Consider the following 22,695-nt stretch of genomic DNA (forward strand, 5'->3'; position numbering starts at 1 on the left):
AAATTAAGCCATAAAAAGTAGGTTATTTATCTCAGGATAAAGAAGAACCATATATCATATAGAAATTAAGAAAGTTACAAAGGGAAATATCAACAGGAAAATAGTTGAGTATACATAATGAAATAATGCTTACAATCTCTTTCCTGCAGGAGTATAAGCATTACTGGACAGAGTTGAGAGGAACTACACTTTTCTTTTATACTGACAAAAAAAGTACAACAGTAAGTAGACATGTTCAGCTGATTCAATTTTTTTTCCAATAAATACTTGTCATATAGTATTCTGTTATTCATTCTTGTCTGTTATTCATTTTCTGCCTTCTGAAAGTGAAGATGTTCTAGTATAACCAATTGAAATAAGAACATCTATATCTGTGATTCATGATAAAATTTCCTGGGCAACTCAGAAGAAGGTATTAACTCATGTTTTTAACTTTGCATTCTTTTCTTTCTGAGCCTGATAACAAAAACTTAGTTGAGAAGTGAAAATTTTAGCTAAACATCTGGATTCAAATTGCCTACTACCAAGTGATGGCTTTAATTTCCCCTACTTTTGGTCTTGCTGTAGCATGTATTTATAATTTGAAGGGAACTAGATGATCCCAAAGCCTGGTAACATAGAGTATGTCACAATTTAAATTTTCTAGAAAGACACAAACAAACCCCGTGAGACAGGACTTTGAAGAGCTCAATCATGAGGATAACAATAAAGAAATTCTGAGATTATTTATTTGTATTAATTCTAAATAATTGATTTATATTTCAATTTATCCACAAAAAAATTGAAAATGGTGCATTTCATTTTTTCCACAAATAAAATGTAGCATTTAGTAGCAAATACATGCCTACCTTGGAATGCTATGCTTATGAGATTTTATAATCCAATAACTTAATATAAATATTTTAGACCATGGATGCAGTAGCCCACACTTCTAGAACATGGTTATCACATGACTAGATTGAATGAAAGATACAGAAAAAGAGTGTGTGTGATGTATCTTATCTGCAGGCATTTCAGCACCATTAATAATAGTAAGCTAACCAGAAGTCATTTAAAAAAACAAACAGAAAACAAACTTAAAATGGTCATCTTTCACCATATTTCTGGATAGAGATAAGATTTATATAAAAGTGTTTTCAAATACCATAAAATAAATTTTAACAAAATTAATTTCTCTGTCTTGTCTCCAAATTCCCACTGATGTCAGTGAAAATAAAAGACCTTGGCCTAAACCTTGTACAATACATGTATGTGAGAGAGTTAATAGTCACTATTTACTTACTCCATGGCAAGAGAGGTGCAATTTCGTGATTGGGATATGGTCTTTAGGTAGACTACCGGGGTTTTGTCCCAGCCCTGCTCCTGTTCATGGTGCCATTTTGGGATCTTGGGCTATTTACCTAACCCCTCTGTGTCTCAGTGTATCAGATAGGGTACTGGTAGGAAACAGATGACCTCTCAAATTAGGTAATTCAAAGACAGTTTAATGACGATACTATATTCAAAGCAGTGGACAGGAAGTAGGAAAACCACAAAGGATAGTACAGAACCTGAGGCTCTGTAACAGTGCCCCATTACCACACCTATGAGGAGAGGAAAGAGAAGGAGAGTACTGAGAGAGCGGAAGACTGCCTTGAAAAGAATGTGATCTTTGACAGAGGAAGCAATTGTACAGAGTAATAAACATCCGACCTCACTGTCCTTGTTCCTTTGATCTCCTGCCAGTGTTCACCAGTGTTCCAGGCCAACGGAAGTCAGAGGTGAAGGAAGCCCTTCATCTTGTCCAGAGAGTTCCTGTTCCTGGTGCACAGTGTTAGATGGTGAAGGAATAAAAGTGACTCTAGAGGAACAAATGAAAGATCTCCAACATAATCAGTTTCAAATCAAAATTAGGATGGAAACAGTAGCCCATCTCATAAAGTCCCCCCACCCCCGCCCAAATTAAATGCAATAGTAAATAAAAGGACTAAAGAGAGTCTAAAGACTTAAGAACTTTAAGCTGGCAAATAGTAAGCATTTAAACATTTTACATGTATTATCTCATCTAATTTTCACAACCACCCTGCAGAGTAGGTACTATTTTAATCCCAACTTTCTAGATGAGAACTGTCAAATTTAAGATTAAAAAACTTATACATGATCAGAAAGCTAATGCAAGGGGTATAACCCAGATCTTGTTCTTGAGCCAGCATTCTTAACCATGACCCATGAAGAGACTGTGGAATAATGAAATTCTGTGGAATCATTTGTTAAAAGAGGATACAGACTTTTGGGGAATTTTTTCAGTGATAGTTTAGGAGAAAGCACAGAGATAGAACAAATGAGATCTGTAGATACTTAGCCTGTAAGAAGGGAATAAAAGCAATGACAAACCTAGAAAGCGTATCAAAAAGCAGAGACATTACTTTGCCAACAAAGGTCCATATAGTGAACACTATGTTTTTTCCAGTAGTCATGTACAGATGTGAGTTGGACAATAAAAAAGGTTTAGTGCTGAATAACTGATGCCTTCAAACTGTGATGTTGGATAAGACTCTGTAGAGTCCTTTGGACAGCAAGGAGATAAACCAGTCAATCCTAAAGTAAATCAGTCCTGAATATTCATTGGAAGGACTGATGCTGAAGCTGAAGCTCCAATACTTTGGCCACAAAGAGCTGATACAAAGAGCTGACTCAGTAGAAAACACCCTGATGCTGGGAAAGATTAAAGGCAGGAGGAGAAGGGGACAACAGAGGATGAGATAGTTGGATGGCATCATTGACTCAATTGACCTGAGTTTGAGCAAGCTTCAGGAGATGGTGAAGGACAGGGAAGCCTGGCTTGTCCATGGGGTCACAGAGTCAGACACACCTGAGTGATTGAACAACAAGAAGGGAAGAATTTAAAGCTGCCTTTAAATATTTGAAAGACTGTCAGGGGTCATGTGAAAGAGTCACTGAATCTGTTTAGTATTATTCCAGGGGAGAGGGACTAGTTCCTATGGATGGAAATTGTCTAGGGAAAAACTAGCTTAGTACAAGAAAAACCTTGCCACAGGCAGAGCTGTGGAGGATGTAAGTTTCATGTTGTTCAAGATGTTCCAACACAGGCTGGATGACTGCATGGAGGAATACCCTGGGGGAAATTCAAGCATCAGAGGGCAGCTAGATTAGACAGATGGCCACTAAGGCTTTTTCAATACTACAATTAAAAACAAAAGATAGACTCCTTTCTTCTAATCAGTAGATAAGCTTATGATACTTTATCTAACTGCACCATTTGTTCCTTTGTTGCTTCCTCCTTTAGCTTTAGATAATTTATCAGAAAAAGATTCTGTGTAATTTAAAAATTTTGTCCCCCTTCCCTTATACCTCCACTTCTATTTTTAATTGTTCTTTGTTCATTGAAGATAAATAGATCAACCCAGACTTACCCTCAACCATATCAATACAGGAATAACTCTGGAAAAAAATTCATTTCCTTATTTTTATGCCTTACCTTAGTCAGAAAACTAGAATAAGTATACTTACAAGAATATAATAAAATAAGTTATATTGGGCACAACAGAGAGGAAAGTAAAGGAAACAAAAAGAAGTCAAGAATGAGGGGGATTTAGCAAAAAATATAACTAATGTAAGAATACCTAATAAGATTAGAGATAGTAGTAATCTTTCAGATATTGCAGAGCATGTCTGGTCAGCTGCATACAGACCAGACCACATAGACCAACTATTCAGAAGGAATGTTTTTATTATACTAGAGTAAGATAGAAATGTCTTAATAGGATCCTTATAACCAGCAGCATGTCAATCCTGAATATTCATTTGAAGACTGATGCTGAAGCTGAAGCTCCAACACTTTGGCCACCTGATGCAAAGAGTGACTCATTGGAAAAGATCCTGATACTGGGAAAGATTGAGGGCAGGGAGAGAAGGGAGTGACAAAGGATGAGATGGTTCAGTGGCATTACTGACTCAGTGGACGTGAGTTTGGGAAAACTCTGGTGAAGACAGTGAAGGACAGGGAAGCCTGGCATGCTGTAGTCCATGGGGTTGCAAAGAGTCTTAACACAACTGAGTGACCGAACTGAACTGAACCAGTAGCATTTGGTAAATGCTGAACAATGGCTTTCCAGGAAAAATTATATATGAACATATATATTTATTATAGATATTACTGATACAGAGAATGTGTAATACATAGTTAAAAAGTAAAATACATACTCTTTACTAACTTCCATATAGGCAATTAATTCTCACAGAATACTTTCACTGATTTTTTTGAACCTGTATCTGTAGCCAATTATTATTCAATTATGATTTGACAAATGGAGTTGTTTTCCAATCTGCTGTCTCTCTAATATTTTTATTGTCATTAAATTATATTTGACATGAATTTTGGCCAATGTTTTTGTTTACATTAATGAGTATGAGGCAAGCAAAGCAATAATTATGTATGTAAGAATGTCACCCATTTGTCAGTGACATGAGCAACATCTTTGTTGAGTGAGATAATGATTTTAGAATTATGGAAGAATATTTTGTCATTTTTTTGTTCTGTTTACAATGAAAAAGCTTGAGAGACAGCAAACTTTAAAATTTCATCTGCAGTACTGACATTTTCCCCTTCACTTTCTGAAGTTTAGATCAGCAAACTGTGGTCTTTGAGCTAAATTTAGCCTATGGCCTGTTTTTGTATAGTCTATGAGCTAAGAATATTTTTTACATTTTTAAAGTGTTGTTTAAAAAAACAAGCATTTGCGACAAAAACTGTATATGGACCTCAAAGCCTAAAACATATCCTATCTAGCCTTTGTAGAAAAAGTTTGTGGGCTCCTTGGACAATTAACAAAACAAAACCTAAATCAAACCTTAATTTGTTGTTGTTTAGTCGCTCAGTTATGGCTGACTCTTTTGAAACACCATGGACTGTAGCCTACCAGTTCCTCTGTCCATGGGATTTTCCAGGCAAGAATACTATAGTGGGTTGCCATTTCCTCCTCCAGGAGATCCTCCCAACCCAGAATTGAACCTGAGTCTCCGGCACTGCAGGCAGATTCTTTACTGCTGAGCCACCAGTAAGGTTTGCCAATTTTCATGGTGTAAAAACTCCCACCATGACTAATTTCACCCTATCGATGTTATTTCACTGTACATGGGGTTGGAAAGAAAGGTTCAGCAGCACATCATCACAGTACGTTTATAGCATTTTCACTACATAGAAATGAAGATATAAATAAATGCAAGAGCACAGAGAATGCTATATATTAGGGTTGGCCAAAAAAGTTCTCACATTTTTCCATAAACATGAAAAACCTGAACAAACATTTTGGCCAAATGGATAGTAATATAACTAGGAAAACAGGAGTTTTGAATTTTAATTACCTTTGTTGCTAATATGATTTATTTAATTTTATATTTATATAATTTAATTTTTAATAATGGCTATGCTTAACAATTGGCTTGCAAAATTCCTGAAAACTTCTCAACTGGCTTTTGCAAGTATGAGCCAGTTGAGTCCACCACCACATAATACATTTTCCAGTGCCTTCTGGGTTGGGAAGGGGTGCCACGCACAGCTGAAAGCCAGGATACCATGGCAAGTACAAATAAGTTGAAATGAAGATATTATTTATTTTCCTTCCTGTTATAATTAATATCAATATATATTACTCATGAAGTAATTTAATGAGATTTCCCTTTATCTTTGCAGTATGTTGACAAGTTAGATATAATAGACCTTACATGCCTTACTGATCAGAATTCAACTGAAAAGAACTGTGTAAAATTCACCCTTGTTTTGCCAAAAGAGGACGTACAATTGAAGGTGAGTGAGAAGAAATTAGTCTAAAACAAGTCATAGTTATAAACAGCATTCATCTCTTCAAAATCTTAAAAGGAATTAAAGGAATTATGTGAGGAGCACCAAGTCCTATATTTTGTTAACATTTCTTGTCTTTTGCCAAGAACCATAGTTTTCTAAATAAGGATTTGAAAGGGCACATTCCCTGTTTAGTATACAAGCACACTGAAACCATATACTTCTGTCCTCTGGCAAAGTCAGAAATCCATCCCACCTGGTGTTTTTAGAAAGTTGTTCTTGAATTGGCATCCAAGAACTCAGCATTCACGGAGTTCCCAGATGATTCTGAGACATGTATAAACTCTACACAGGTAGAGGTATGTTTGTTAAACTTACCACTGTATACCAGTACCTATATAGGAAAAGGTTTTATTCTTGAATTGACATTGAAAGTGAGCCAGTGAAAGTCAATCAACAACTGCAACATAGAGAATTAACTTGCAATTAAATAAGATGTAGTTGGATTTAATCTTGAAAGCACTGCTCCTTTAGCTTCAATGTACCAGAAATCACTTGTACTCAGGAAATGTGAGGTCCCATTCCCAAGCCTGGGCCTCTGAATCTGCATTTTAAGCAAGCTCCCTGGATAATTCTGATGTGGCATTTAGCGTATAACCTTGGAGTCAGATGCCCAGATTTGAACTCTGGTTGTTTTATTTGTTTGTGTGTAATTATAGGCAACTTACTTAACCTCTTTATTGCCTTGGTTTCTTCATCCAGAAGTCTTAACTGAGATGTAACCCTCTTACTGAGGCCTAGCTGGACCACTTTATTAAAATTGCTGCTGTTTTCCCTCTCCCCTCACCACTAATGGAGTTCCCAGTCTCTCTTAATCTTACTCTACTTTTTATTTTATTTATTTCCACTTGAAGTTAAAACATTTACTCACAATTATGTTTATTATTTATTCCTTACTAGATCCTAAACTCTATGAGAATAAGGAGTTTTGTTTTATTCTTAGGTGTAAACTAGTACATAAAAGTGCCTAGCACTTAAAGACACCCAGTGAGTATCTATTAAATGAATCTGTGAAATGAAATTTTTTTAAAAAGTCATTTTTTTGCACAATTGCCATGACTAAATCAGTTAATATAGCTGAAATGCTTAGAACAGTAGCTGCCACTTAATAATAAGCACTTAATAACGTTGGCTGTATCAGTAATATTTAGAGCTAAAAATTGGAAACTTTTAAGGTAACTTACTACTTGGTTGCCTCAAACTTAAAGCCAGTCAGTGTTAAATATCAGTAGGGGGAGTAACTGTGAACTGACAACTGCAGAAATAAGTGTGCTAACACTGACATTTTTTCAAATTAAATAAATATGTGCAATTTTACTTGTTTAATAAGCAAACAGATTAAAGCTATGTACTTCTGTCTTCTGACAAAAGAAAATGGTATGGAAATATTTCATAACAAATACACAATAATAGTTCTAAGCAGAAAGAAAATTGAATTATTGCTTAACTGATTTTAAGTGGTTTAAAAAATACTTGACTTTTTAAAACTTTGTGCTTCAGTAGAAGACTATGCATTTTGTCAGTCTTGCTGGGTTTTGAGGGCTTACATATTTGGGGTCTTATAAAACAGTCATGTGAAATTCTAAAGTTATTCTAAGTTAATAAAAGTATTAACGTTCATAGTTATTCATGTCTTTCCCTCTTTGTCCTTATCTGTTTTTGTCTTCATCTTTAGATAGAGAATACAGAAAGTGGGGAAGAATGGAGAGGCTTCATTCTTACAGTAACAGAGGTAAGAAGGACATTTTTGATTGACTTACTCATTTGACAAATATTTACTGACTGAACACTTACTATGAGCCATGATGACTGAAGGGATTGATGTTATAGTAATTGAAAAGTACAGATATAAACCTTTACACTTACTCATGAAATTTTTATTTTTAGTGGGTGAATGAAAAGGAGAAAATAAGCAAGAAAACAAAACAAGAAAATTTAAAATTGCGATAACCATTATGAAGAAAATCAACAGGGCAATGATTCTAGCTGGTGAATAACAGGTGGTCAGGGAGATCTACTTTTCAGTTTTATCCTTTGGACACAGCGGTCCTTTGTGTATTCTGATATTCAGAGCTACATGGCATCTTCTAAAATATTTTCCATCTCCTTTTTATTCATTTAACACATATTTATGAAATGCAGAGGTGGATTTTATGAATGTGCTGTGCTTAGTTGCTCAGCTACATCTGACCTGCAGCCCCGATGACTGTAGCCTGCCAGGCTCCTTTGTCCATGGAATTTTCCAGGCAAGAATACTAGAGTGGGGTGCCATTTCCTACTCCAGGGGATCTTCCCAATCTAGAGATGGAACCCGTGTCTCTGTTGTCTCCTGCATTGTCAGGCAGACTCTTTACCACTGGGAAGCCCCAGATTTTATGAATAACATAAGCAATATGACAAGGACAGACTATCAAAATGAAAAGTGACCTTTCAACATTTTTTTAGTGAGTCTTAAGACAAAGGGAAGCTTATCTGTTCAACTCTGTGGTATCTTATCTGAGACAAACAGTAAGATCTACCTATGAACAGTTATAGTCAACTGTTGCAGCAAGATAAATACCATTATTTTAAATAAATCCACTAAGAAACATGAGGTACTTTGAAAACCAACTCCCTAAAGGGCACCATGTTTTCTAATACTCTTAGAGGATGTGAAAACTTCCCATGTTTGTTAGGGTCAGATAAAGACAGACTTTATCCAAAGTTAGTTTCTAAGTAAAGGCTTTACATTCACATGAAATAAGTACTGCACTTTCAGGCAAAAACAAATACAAGTTGGAGGTTCAACTACCACATAGGAAAGTCACAGGAAGCTAGAAGAGTAGGATTGTTAGAGATGTAAAAGGAGTATTGACTTGAGGGGAGGGAGAAGCTCTTTGGGGACCTGCATTCCTTCCCTCTGTTATGGAAAGTCACTGTTGTGTGTGGTCTGACACTTCTTATATTGGAGTACAATATCCCAAAGGTGTGTGGTTAGGCATCAAGGAATATACTAAAACTACTGGGAAAAAACTTGGGTTACATTTTTCCTAGAACACTATATTTGACGTTTTGGCACAAAATGTTTGTTTTTAGTTTCTCCCCTGGGGTAAGGATAAAAAGCATTGTTTTTTAATTAAAATGTGCAGAATTAAAATAAAATTCATGTGCACTTTCAAAAGGTGACAATTTGCCTCAAATGCTGTGCTAGTAGTGGTTTAGTTGCTAAGTCATGTCTGACTCTTGTGACCCCATGGACTGTAGCCCGCCAGGCTCTTCTGTTCATGGGATTTTCCAAGCAAGAATACTGGAGTGGGTTGCCATTTCCTCCTCCAGATCTTCCCAACCCAGGGATCAAACCTATGTCTCCTTCTATATTGCAAGTGGATTCTTTACCACTGAGCCACCAGTTGTGCACAATGTTCCCAGGTCACTCTGTGTATACATTCATACCATACTGTCGTTAGGGCAACTTTAGTAAAAGTTTCAGGAACATAGTCTATAGTTGAAAGTGCAGAGACATTGCTTTTGAATTAATTAAACTGGAGTTTGAATCCTGGCTCCTCAACTTTCTAGCTATGTGATCCTGGACTAGTTATTTAATCTTCTGAGCCTTTTTTTTTTTTTTTTCCCCTCTTTAATTTGTAAAGTAGGAATAGCAATGTCTATCTTGTAGCATTGCTGTGAGGATTTACAATAGCATGATGTTCGGGACGTAACAGGCAATTAATAAGGGACAGCCATTTCATCAGTTTTTCCTCATTTTTTTTTTCTGAATGATATATAAGGGAATGCCTTACTGATTATTAGTTAGTTATTCGGAAGAATACTCTTTAAGATTCATTAGATAACGTGTAAACAGAAAATGAAGTTCTAGTGTTTTCTTCCCACATTCCAAAGAACTTTCTTATACACCCCCTGGAAAATGTATACCCTACTCTGGAGCTCAAAATGATAATCAGACACAGCTGATTATTTAAGCTAGGTAGTTTCACATAAAGAAAAATATTCTACCATTTAAATGATAACTTCCAAGAGTACATAGCTGGTCATAACGAAGTCTAAATCAGGGGTATGAATATAGCTAAGGTGAATATAGATGACTCAATCCAAACACATTTCTAGAAAAGCTATTAAAAACAAGTTATTAAAAAACCTTAGTAGGTAGAGCAGTATCATAATTCTAATGTGTGAGTGAAAATTCAAAATATAAACACAAATACATCAAAAGTATGGATCTCTGATTGCCAATTCTCATTTAACAAATATTTCTCTCAACCCTATTTGCCATATGGCTGGGGGAACTTATTCCAGGTTACCTTTGGGACAGCTGGGCAACTTGCAGGTGCTCTGGGACTTCCCTGGCAGTGAGATCCAGTGAGCTCAGAATAAAAAAATGAGAGGTTTGTTGTTACTTGAAACAGCTTGTAAGGCCAGGTACACTTTGTTTTGGACCAAACCAAAAGGAATGTTTCTTGGAGGAAGAAACTAGTTGGTTTAGAGGCAGATCTAAGACACTATGATCCTTTATTCATGATCCTCTCCTTCCACCTCTGTTAGGTAACTGAAGCTTCTTAGGACCAGAACAGGCTCATCTTTGCTAAAACCAGTTAGTTACTTGGCTCCCTTTCTTGTTTGCCTACTGCTTTAATTGGTTTCAGCTGTCAGTTCCCCTACATGTGTCACTCCTTCCTGGGCAAGTAATTAGACTGCATGAAGTTCTAGAGAAAGAAAAGAAAAGGAGGATTGAGACAGAGCGGACACCAAGCTCATCTCCAGAAAAAGGGAAGCAACCAGTTGAAGATTATGAGGATGTACTGAACCCTATGCCAGCGTAAGTGCACCATGAATTCCAGTTTACTTATTAGGTTGTTAAAAGTTTCTAGTTATCAAGGAGAGAGAGTCATTGGACTCATTAAACCAGGAACAATAACTGTCTTGTGGATACACAGTATATCTCTGAGCTCTTGAGTTCAAGCCACATTTCCTCTTCTATGTTATATCAACAAAATGCAGACTTGAACTAAGTTTCTTACCACAAAGGAAATCCCCTTCCACCCACACCTTTAGACTAAATAGTTATTTTTTTCCCAAAGAACAAATCTAAATAAAAATTCTATGTAGAAGGAAGGAAAAGATGTTTTTTCACCATGAAACTCTATGATTGACTGAGTTTCTATCAGGAAATTGGACCAAGTTACCTGAACGTTATCCTCAGTGGGTCAATCAGTGACTCGTCTTGAGCCTGTACTTTGAGGAAGACACCATGTGAAATGAGCAAAGTGTTATTGGAGATGAAAAGGCACGGAACATCCTAAAATCAGCAACAGTCTACATTCGTTTTTTAACTTCTTATATTGTTGAAAGTGTGACTAAGACTGTGAACTCTGGAGTCTAGGTTTTCTTGTCAATGAAACTTGTCCTGGTACCATCTTTGACATCAGGTTCTGACATGTACTCCATCTGTACTACAACCACTGAAAACTGCTAGCCACTCTCTTAGCTGAAACCAGGATTAATAGGTTAAAAGTCACATAGACTGCTTCTTTTTCTTTCTTTTTTTTTTTTTTGCTCAATGAAACAAATAATACATGTTTATTACAGATAAATAAAAAGAAGATTAAACTCACTCCTTGTCCCGCCTCTCAGAAACACTTTTTCAATATCTCGGTGTATTGCTATGAGTTAAATTTTTTTCTGTTGAAAAACCAGACTTTTCAGTGACTACAATATTTACTATAAGTGCAAAAGAATTGAAGTGCTTTCTACAAAATTTTACACATAAAAATGCTACCAATGCTGTTAAAAACCCATATTATACCAAAGGAGTGGATTCAGACAAACCCTTAAGTATGTTATTTAAAAGAGATCATACAACAAAACAAACTATATGTGTATATATATATATATATTTTTATAACTTTGAATTTTGTATTGGCGTACAGCTTATTAACAACGTTGTGATAGTTTCAGGTCGACAGCAAAGGGACTCAGGCATACATATACATGTATTCATTCTCCCTCAGACTCCCCTCCCATCCAGGCTGTCCTCAGCAGACATAGCAGTATAGCAGACTTCCTATACTATACTATATATATGTTTTGTATCCCTGTAAAGAAACCACGAACAATTATTATTTATCTAAGAGCTTATTATAAACTGAAACTGGAAATATATTGTTATCTTAGACCTTCAAGTGGTAATGGTAAATATATACTGATCAGTAGATAACTCTTCAGGTCTTCATTGTTTAAAAATAAAGCCTTTGGAGGAATGAAGGAAGCAGGGCCTTAAGTATTGTATCTGCATACTCCCAGTGGCACATGCTTGTAATAATAGTAATTATATCACATTAACTAATAATAAAACTGGAAATGGTAATAAAAGTTAATAACTGTAGTTCTTAAGAGTTATTTTAGTAGCATCTTTTCAAGTAATGAGCTTCATCAGTTAAAAATTTCTTTTTAATCTCACCTCTGTAGATGTTTTTACTCAGTGTCCCGGAAAGAAGCAACTGAAATGCTCGAGAAGAACCCTTCCATGGGAAATATGATCCTGAGGCCTGGCAGTGACAGCAGAAATTACTCCATCACCATCCGGCAGGAGATAGAGTATGTTTAATTTTAAAATGTATGGAATTGTTAAAAACATGATTATCACTTTAGAAAGTAGTCATACAAGTTCAGATCTGCATCTGCTGTGTGCTTCATTGGGGATAAACATGTGAACACAATAATAGGGAGGGAATGTTATATAAACAATGCTAGTCAAAACTAGTATTTGTAGTAGGGAAGAACAGTGAACAAATTACTTTGGTCCTGGATATAGTTCTATTATTCATTCGCTCACTCATTTCAATAAATATTGAGCAACTATAAGCCAAGTGATACTCTAGATACTGAGGATACAGCAGTGAACAAAATCCTTGGTTTAAGGGATGCCCTAAGTCACAAAGCTGAACCCGGGTCCATGGCGTGGTGGCTCCTGAGACTGTCTCTTACCTGTGTAGCATCTGATCAAGGCAGTGACTGGATGGAGCCACTCTTAGCTAGGAGCCAACTCTCAGGTTGGAGGTGTGGGAGAAAGTAGAGGCAGGTCCTGGCCCTTCTCCAGCAGTTCATGAACTTGGCATAGAGCTTAGAATTGTTAGCATCAAATCTGAAGCTGAGACTGAAACATTTCAAATCCTAGCTGTGACAAGCCAAACACTCCATATCAGTCCACCTCTCTCCAAATGCACTCCCCACCCCCAACCAGTCCTTGGAAGGTGCACACTCTGAGTTACTCTCTCCTTCTCCATGTGTTTGTCCCTCAATTATTACACAGCATTGTTTTATGTTTTTAAGTTTTATGGAAATGATGTATAATACTCACCAACCTACAGCTTCATGTTTACCCTGAGGACATGCTTTTGGATTAGTCCATATTGTTACTTGGAGATCTTGTCCTCTTGTAGGTCAATATTTAACTCGTCTTTAATGCTCTTCAATAATATTTTATAAATTTTTAATACAGTATTGCATATTTATTGTTGGATTTTATTCTAAGTCATCTTAAGGTTTTCTAAATATTAAAAATTTGAATAAAATAATTCTTATTTAGCAAAAAACTTTATCTCACAGATTTTTTAAAAGAGAAATATAATCTAATTATTTGAAAGTTAAATTAGATCACATAAGTGATTTTTTCTTTCATACTCTTGGTTAGATTGAGTGTTTGAATCATTTACATATGAACCCTGTGCTGCCATTCTGCATGAAAGGAACAAAATCCTGAGATCTAATAGCTCTTCAAAGACAGTATATTTCCTTTACAATAGTAGCAAGCTCTCTTTTAGTGTGGTCTAAATTAGTCCAACTTTCAATTTGCATTTTCCATATGAGTGAGCTATGAGAAAGAACAGAGTTTTCTGTTGTAAATATGGGTTGTGACCAAATGCAATGAGTTTGTATTCTTAGGATATGGATTTAATGTCACAGTTTTCATTCATATTATATTTAAGTTACATTTAACCTTATTAGAAAAAGTCTGGCAAAGGAGTTCATATCAAAATTACCTAAGTTTAATTTTAGTAAACATACTTCTAGTTTAAATTCATACAGAAATTCATGCTTGTATAGCTGATGGACATAAGAACTTATAATATTTCATAAAACTGATTTTCTCTCCACTCTAAAGAAAAGTTGCTATCTAGAAAGCAAGGAGTAAGGTAGAATGGCCAAAGCACAGTATTTTAACATAAGAGTCAGTAAGTGGTTATTTAGGCTTTGGGAATAGTTTATACTTGATGAAAGTTCCTAGGAAAAATTTTAACTGTTTTTGCACAAGTATTCCTTAAGAGCCAGATATATCCATGATGTAAAGATTATTATATATGTTCTCTAATGTCTCAAAATAAGTCTTTTAGGATGCCTGGATTTAATATCTTGTTTAACAGGTCATCTAATTTTAAAGGATAGCAATTACAGAGCAGAAGTTAAGCCTGTTAGATCGTAGCGCTTAATGTAAAGACTTTGGCAGAAATCTAGACTATTAGGAAGCACCTGTGTTACCCACAAAACCAATTCACTCTCTTGCAGGTTGTAGGAGAAATGTTTCTTCAGCCATGCAAGTTTAGACTCCTGTGTCTGATAAAATGCTAGCTGAAAAGGACAAGTTGGTTTACAAAGCCATACTTGAAAGTAAAATTATCTCCATCTGTTAATAAATCAACTGTGGGGGGAAAGATATAGTTCTCAGGAACAAAAGTCATTCAATGGCAACTTATGAGGTGACTTCTCTTTGACATATCATCCACCTTCATTCAGCCCAGTGATGTGTGAATTCATAAGACATAAAGTTATTCTTACAAGTGTCACAATTTGGTTTTGTTTTCTAAGAATTGTTATGAGTACATGGCAAGTTAGAAGTATAAACTCTTTTGGAAGCCATTAGCAAGAAAGCAATAGAAAATATTTACCCCAAATTCATTCCTCTGCAAAATTTGGGGTCAGAAGCTAAGATTTTATAGCCACACTTAAGGCCACACATTCTTTTTTAAAAGACAGTTACTTCTTTTATGATGTTAAAATCAAGACACCTCAGTTGAGCAAATTTAACAATCTAGTTTTTTTTTTCTTCCTATCCCTTTATTCCTTTGGAAAAACAAAATATGCAAGCAAAGCACAGGTCTGAAATGAGTAAAACCTCAAGTGACTTCAGTGGAATTTTTTTCCTATCTTATTTTTGGCCTTAGAACTTGGTCTTACTAGTTAAAAGTGCCAAGAGGCTCTTAACTTTTGCTGCTTTTCCTCCCACAACTTTACCAGGGATGAAAATGATGATGGTGATGATGCTATGATGGTTATTATTAGCAGCAACAATTGCTATCCCAACTTAATGGGGTACATTTGTGGGTGTTGAGTGTTTGACAAAAACTTCCTTCAAGCACAATAAAAACTGAGACAGTATTTTCCACGTTTTATAAGCGAAGAAGCTGAGACTGACAGAAACTAAGTTAAAACAATGCATTTTAAAAAGTAGTTAAAAAAAAAACAGCTATAATTTACTGAGTGTTTACATGTGACAGACACCGTACTAAGGATTTTTCAAACATTAATTCATAACAGCACTGTGAAGAAAGGCATTACCATTTCCATTATATAGACAAAGAAATGAGGCTCAGAGTTCACACAACTAGACCAGAATATGAATCTAGATCTTTCAGTTTATAAAGGCCATGCCCTTCAAGCTTTCTATCAGTCTTCCAAGAAATAATAATCACTTATTTCATAGGAATAAAGGAATTCCAGCTGGAATTGGTGAGGGTTTTCAGAAGTATTATTAAAAAGATCTTTCATGTAGGGATAAAGCCAGAGTTAGACACCCCAAAAGATGGTATTTGTAGGATCTCCTCTGTCGAGAAGCTTCCTTCACCAGCCTGTGACTGATTCCTCCTGAAGGTTCAGCACTAGGGAATACACTTTTTCCCCCCTTAGGAGGGAAAAGGGTTAGGTTTTATCATATGTTTTTAGAATAAAGCTTTAGAATAAGCCATTGGAAACAACTGTTAGCTGTTTTCCAACATGATACTCAATTAAGAGAAGATCTGGATATTACAGTAGATGAGGGGATAGTTCCTTAAATAGAATTATAGGTTTTATCATATGTTTTTAGAATAAAGCTTTAGAATAAGCCATTGGAAACAACCGTTAGCTGTTTTCCAACATGATACTCAATTAAGAGAAGATCTGGATATTATAGTAGATGAGGGGATAGTTCCTTAAATAGAATTATAGATTAGTTCTAGAGGAATGTGATCTGGAAATGGAGAGAGGAGTGATGTAAAAGAACAAGGGAGGCTCTGTAGAAAAAAAATCTGAGGGATAATTTTGCTTGTGCAGCTTCTGTAAACTGGACAGATGTTGAATTAGTTTGTCTTTCAAGCAAATGGAGGTATAATAAATGTTATTAACTTTTTAACATTAGAGAAGTCTTGGTTCTGACACTACTGCCATATGAATCAAGGGAAACATACTGACTTCTGCTTTCACTGGAAATTAGTTCTAGGACACAGCACTATTATATGTGTTACTAATACTTTAAAATTCAGTTTTATAAATATTTATTGTGTGCCTAATGCTAGAGTACAGAAATGAATTGAATATCCCTTTTAATATAGAGAATATATATTTGATACGTGTATGCCTACATAGGATTTTATCCTGTTTTCTACTTTGTAAATTACTAGCATTAAAAAAAATAGTTTCAGCCTGAAAGATTTTCAGCTCTTGATTCCTTTTTTCATCTCAGTTATTCTTTCTCATTCATCCACTCAATGACCCAGGTTTCCTTTATCCCAAGTGTATAAATGGGCTTCCCAGGTGGTGCTAGTGGTAAGAACTCAGCTGCCAATGTAGGAGACATAAAAGATGTGGGTTCAACCCCTAGGTTGAGAAGATCTCCTGGAAGAGGGCATGGCAACCCACTCCAGTATTCTTGCCTGGAGAATCCCATGGATAGAGGAGCTTGGTGGGCTACAGTCCATAGGGTTGCAAAAAGTCAGACACAATTGAATCGGCTTAGCACACAGAACACTAGTGTATAACCCCCTAAAAAAGAGACACAGGAAATGGTGAATAAAACCCCCCACCCTTTTGGCCAAACTAGAATCATGGGAACATAGCTTTTTACTATACAGGTGATATTTTATACTCACTTTAGTTTGATTTGACTCTGTTGTGTACTCAAATGGAGATGAACTTCTTTTGGTTTTTCAGCCTGCCAAGAATCAAGCACTACAAAGTGATGAGTGCAGGGAAAAACTACACTATTGATTTGGAAAAGCCTGTAAGTAGCTATTTCCTTGTTGTTTATTTTCTTCTGCTCCCTCCCAAACACCTACCTTATAGAATTCAAAGTAAGGTGGAAAAGCAGATTCTCTGCCTAGGAGCATAGTGCTGCAAAAAACAGCCATGGTAAGAGGCCCTAAAGGTGGCACACATCCAGGGTGAGATGCGAGATGCAAGAGGAGGTGGAAGAGGCAGTGTAGAAGACCATCTTCTATCAATTCTTGCCACTTCCTTCTTTCTCTAAAAATCTTTTTCAATACAGTTGTCTCAAGGAGAGAAAAACATTTTTTACCATCTATTTTACATTCTCCAATTAGAAGTATATAGTATTCCAATTTGCTTATTTCTAATGGGAAAAAAATCTTTCAGTGTCTGGTCCTTTAATACCTACCATGCAGAAGTTCAGAAATTCCCCTTTTAAAAGTAACAAGTAGTAAAGAAAGGATTGTTCCTGTCTTCAACCCCCCTTCTACCCCAACTGACATATATAGTATTATCACCATTCAGTACTATGTTAGGCACAGAACCAAATACTCTACACACATTACCTAATTTAAGTTTGACCACTACCCAGAGTCAGCACCTATTATACAGGTGGAAAAACTGATATCTACACTGGTTTCAGCCAATGAGAATGAAGTAATGTGGCCTGCAGTCTAGGATGCTAGGGAAACAGAGTATCTCTGATGTTAGGCTGCAGTGGTGGGAATTACGCTGTTACAATGAGATATTAAAATACTAAGTTTTCTGGCTTCAAAGGGGTCTTTAGTTTCAAGGAGAAGAAACCAATTTTCTTAAGACTAACTTAAGCAAAAAAAAAAAAAAGAATATAGAAAACTCATAGCATGACCAGAAGGCTAGGAAACCTTTAGGGACTAGGAAGCAGTTACTTGTATTAAGCATCATCTGATTAGGAATCTGCTTTCTTGTTCTTCTACTCAAGTTCAAATTTCAGGAGAGGAGCTTTTTGGGCCTAACTTGAGTCACACTCTCATGCAACAACTGGGAAGGATCAGAGTATCCAATTATTGGCCACCAAATTGTATATAACAGGAAAGAGGTAACTTAATAGGGAAGAAGATATGGTTGCATAGGAGAAATAAAATTCATGAATAGGTAAAATCTTGAACATTCAGTAAGCCACTGAAGTGAGGAACTGACATGATTTCCTGGAGGACAGGAAATACATAGTAATCTCCACTAAATTTCATTTGAGCTTTCTTTTACTCTATCATTAACACAGGCAACATTGAGACTTCTCTTCCTCTCTTTATACAGGTAACACTCCCAAATCTTTTCAGTGTCATTGATTATTTTGTGAAGGAGACGCGAGGAAATTTACGACCATTTATATATTCAACTGATGAAACCCTTGGTATGTTCTTCACTTCACTGTTGTATTAAAAAAAGGAAAACAAAATAACAAAAAACCAATATATGATTTATAAGAGCCACCAGGTAGGATTATAATGTACTATAGTATAGTATTAATAATACAGTATCAATCCTATAACACTATAGGATTATAGTCTATGGTCTATTATATCCTGGTAGATACAGTATAGGCCCACTCTGGAGGAAAAAACCCTGAGGCATGTATTGTAACTACCAGCTTCATTCCATTGTTCTACTCAGCTTTATCAAGTAAGTTTGATAAGAAGAAAACCATACAGTCATGGAAACCGAATGGAATTTAAAGGTATGGTCTGTCAACAGTGTCAGATGCTTGAGACAGATGAAAATGAATGATGATTAAGACGAAACTTGGGATTGGTCATTAGACATAGATGACTTGAGAGAGAAGTCTTATTTCACTGTAAAGGCAGAAGGCTGAGTGCAAGATAACAGGATTGAGTGGGTGTCGAGGAACTACAGATAAAGATTGTAGTTAGGATTGGCTACAGAATTTGTGGGGCCACCTGTTCATAAGTTATTAAGAATTTCAAAGCAGTGGCAGTGGACTGTTAAACCAAGCATGGGACCCAGTGCCAGTGCACAGTTCACGTGACCACAAGGCTGGCCCTGTTTGTAGTCCAGTTTTTGGCAACGCAGGGCAGACTGGATATGACAGTTTCTTTCCATCCTTTTAAACAATTCCTGGTACACATGATCACTTGACAAGCTGTAAGCAGCAGAGAAAAACATCAGCTCGTTTGGATTCAGTTATCAAAACAAACTCCTGTTCCTACAGATTATGAGGCAAAACAACTTGGTTTGGTTATTTGCATCAGGGCATATCTGGAAAGTCTACTAATTAAAAAGACAGCCAAGTTTAAAAGTCCAAGTTTTAAAACATGGGTATGACTCTTGTGATGACAAATAGTTTTAACAAACTCAGAGTCTTAAGGAACTTTAGAAAATTATCTAGTAGTGTCTCATTCTATATAGGAATCAATACAAAAAACATTTCTAAGATGTGACCATTCAACTTGTTTGCAAATTCCTAATGATAGCTGCCTCACTGATTTTTGAGGCAGCATAGTTCACTTTTGGTTAGCTCTCATTTTAAAGCATTTTTTCTGACTATTAAGTCTGAAACATTCTCCCTTTGACTTATACATATCCACTCCAAGACTATTGCCTGGAAATTCCCATGGACAGAGGAGCCTGGTAGGCTACAGTCCATGGGGTCGCAAAGAGTCGGACACGACTGAGCGACTTCAATCCGACTTTTGACTTTAAAACGACACATGGTTTTAAAAAGCCCATCAAATATTTAAAGACTATCACCATGTCCCAGTATCCCTCTGTCCTCTATAAATTATTGGTCCCGTTAGCTCTCTCCCCTCATCTTTGACTTTCTCTATCTTGCAATATAACCACAAATGATGAATATGTTATTATAGATATGATGGCATAATACATTACCTGGACTCTATATAAGAAAATACCACCTAGCAGAAATCTCTGGGAATGTATTAATGTGTTTTTCTTTTCTTTTTTTCCTCCAGAGACGAAAGGATTTCCTGTGACATCTTTAAAATAATTTTTTAAAAGTAGGGGGGAGGCTGGGGAATCCAAACTTTTTTTTCTCTATGGATGATATTGTGTCAGTTATCTAATGCTATGTAACAAACCACCCCTAAAACATGGTGATTATATCAATGACCACTTTATTTACTCACAATTCTGCATATCAGCAACTTGGATTCAATTCCATTGGGCAGTTCTTCTGCTAGCATCTTGATGTCATTTGTAGGACTATAACCAGCTGGTGGCTTGACTGGAGCTGGATGGTCTAAGTTGGCTTCATTCACACATCTGGTGCTGGTGGTCACCTGGGCCTGGCTGAACCATTCTCTTCATGTGGTCTCTAATCCTGAAGGGTTAGCCCACATTCTCTTATGTGAGAACTCAGAGCATTTAAAGAGAGAAGGATAGCTGCATGTCCTTGGGCTAGGAATTCTTAGTGATGAGAATTAAGTATGGCTCTCTTGGAGCTTTCATTATAGGAAAAACTGTGAATTGAATAAATAATCCCAAGTGTGATATATCTTATATACAGGGATTATTTTTCTTCCTTTAAAAAATTTAATTTGCATGCAATAAAATTAAATTTTTGTTGTATAGTTCTGTGAATTCTATCATCACCACAATCAAGATATAGAAAGTTCCATCACCTCCTTTCTTTTTAGTCAATTCTTCTCAGACACAGTCCCTTGCAACTACCGATCTGTTTTCCATTCCTATAGTTCAGCATTTTTGCAGAATGTCATATAAATGGTACCACAGTCCAGAATCTTCTAGGACTTATTTCTTTCACTCATTATAATGTCTAGATTCACGCAAGTGTTGTGTATTATAGTTCACTCTGCTTTATTTATATACTATCATATTTATATAGAATAGTATATAAATATGGGGGGAAATGTCACTATGTAGGGAGGTACCAGTTTGTTCATCCATTAACCAGCTTAAATATATTAGGATCATTTCCAGTTCTGGGCAAGTATTAAGCTACATAAATATTTGTACACAGATTTTTGTGTGAATATGTCTTTATTTCACTTTGGAAAAATATCTAGGAATGAAATTACTGGGTCAAATGATACATGTATGTCTAACTTTATAAGAAACTGTAAAACTCTTTTCACAGGTGGTCCTACCTTTTTACACCTCTACTATGAATGTCTGAGAGCTCTGGCTGCATCCTTGCCAGCACTTCATCTTATCTTTAAGTTTGTAGTGGTAACTCTGTGGTTATAATATGCATTTCCCTAATGATTAATGATGTTGAGTATTTTTTCATGTGCTATTTGCCATTCATGTAATCTAATTTGGCAAAATATACACTTAATTATTTTGACCATATTTTTATTGGGTTATTTGTTTTGACAGCTCTGTTCATATTCTAAATACAAGCCCTTTGTCAGATAAATGATATGCAAATATTTCATTTTGTTTTTCATTCCTTTAAAACCATCTTTTGCAGAGCAGAAGCCCATCAACTTTTGCTTCTGTGGACTGTACTTTTTTGTGTTATATCTGACACATTTTTGCCTAGCTTAAAATTACAGACCGTTTTCCTTCCAACTAACCTTGGAAGTTGTACAGTTACATATGCTGCCTTCTATTGCACTACTTGAGCCAGTCATAAATTCTTGTTTCAAAGTAACGGAAAATATTCTGTCTCTTGATGGTTGGTTGCAAGGTTCTAAGAGAAAAGCACATGAGCATGCAAATATCACTGTGGCCATCTTTGGAAATTATCATCTTCCAAAATGTAAATATGATGATTAACTCTAGTCTGACTTAATCTGAATATGCATGTTGCAATACAGAGTTAATCATTAAAAGATAAAATTTACTAAATTAGTAAAGAAAAAAATATGTATAATTCACAAAAAGAAAAACCATATTATTTAAGAAAGAATTTAAGGGAAGGAATTGGTTAAATAGGTTTTGTGAGAATTGAAAATGTCAGCAATGGATACAACTACTACGGGGAAGAGGACAGGATTATTAGAGCCTGGAAATCTAGAAGAGATACCCTGAAGAGAGGCAGAAAAAAAGTAGAGCCTGGGAACCAACCACAACCACTGGAAGAAAAGCCATTACTGAGGTGATAAACTGATGACCAGCAACCAAATGCCAATAGTCAAAGTCTCTTCTCCCTTTCTCCAGCTTTCCAGTCTCCTGCTAGTGTCCCCCTATTTGTGGAACCTAAGGGAAGCAAGATGATGAAGGACAAATAGGGTTTACAAAATTCTAGAATACAGAAGGATATCTAGATTTGACAAACAATGGTTTAATAATACCTGGCATACACAGAAATTTAAAAAGCAAACAAATTTTAAAAAGCAATAGAGAAAAACCATAGAACAAGCTAGACAAAAAATAAATCCCCCCAAAATAAAATGTCAGAAATAAATTAGTCATTATATTAAATGTAAGTAGCCCATAGTGTTCCACTTTAAAGACAAAGAATATCAAGTTGGATTACCCACACTTTATGCTGGAAATAAAGAAACACTCTCCTAAAAAACCTAAGAGTTGAAGAGGAACAACCCCTAATGAAAATTTTG

At 35.8% G+C, this 22,695-nt stretch overlaps 1 protein-coding gene across 2 annotated transcripts in view; it reads left to right on the top strand.

The window, feature by feature from the left end:
* STAP1 (signal transducing adaptor family member 1) overlaps positions 1 to 21,561 on the top strand; it is a 30,529-nt gene extending 8,968 nt beyond the window's left edge. The window contains exons 2-9 of one of the 2 annotated variants that reach the window (XM_005892889.2): positions 150 to 221; positions 5,693 to 5,806; positions 7,536 to 7,592; positions 10,501 to 10,673; positions 12,323 to 12,451; positions 17,099 to 17,168; positions 18,449 to 18,545; positions 20,122 to 21,561. In XM_005892889.2, the coding sequence (XP_005892951.1) occupies positions 150 to 221; positions 5,693 to 5,806; positions 7,536 to 7,592; positions 10,501 to 10,673; positions 12,323 to 12,451; positions 17,099 to 17,168; positions 18,449 to 18,545; positions 20,122 to 20,156 (747 nt within the window). In that variant the 3' untranslated portion in view covers positions 20,157 to 21,561. The remainder of the gene's footprint in view (positions 1 to 149; positions 222 to 5,692; positions 5,807 to 7,535; positions 7,593 to 10,500; positions 10,674 to 12,322; positions 12,452 to 17,098; positions 17,169 to 18,448; positions 18,546 to 20,121) is intronic. The other variant, XM_070372476.1, reaches the window with a different exon arrangement.
* The last annotated feature ends 1,134 nt before the right edge of the window (positions 21,562 to 22,695 follow it).

Source organism: Bos mutus, chromosome 6 (genome assembly GCF_027580195.1).
Source record: "Bos mutus isolate GX-2022 chromosome 6, NWIPB_WYAK_1.1, whole genome shotgun sequence".
NCBI lineage: Eukaryota > Metazoa > Chordata > Mammalia > Artiodactyla > Bovidae > Bos > Bos mutus.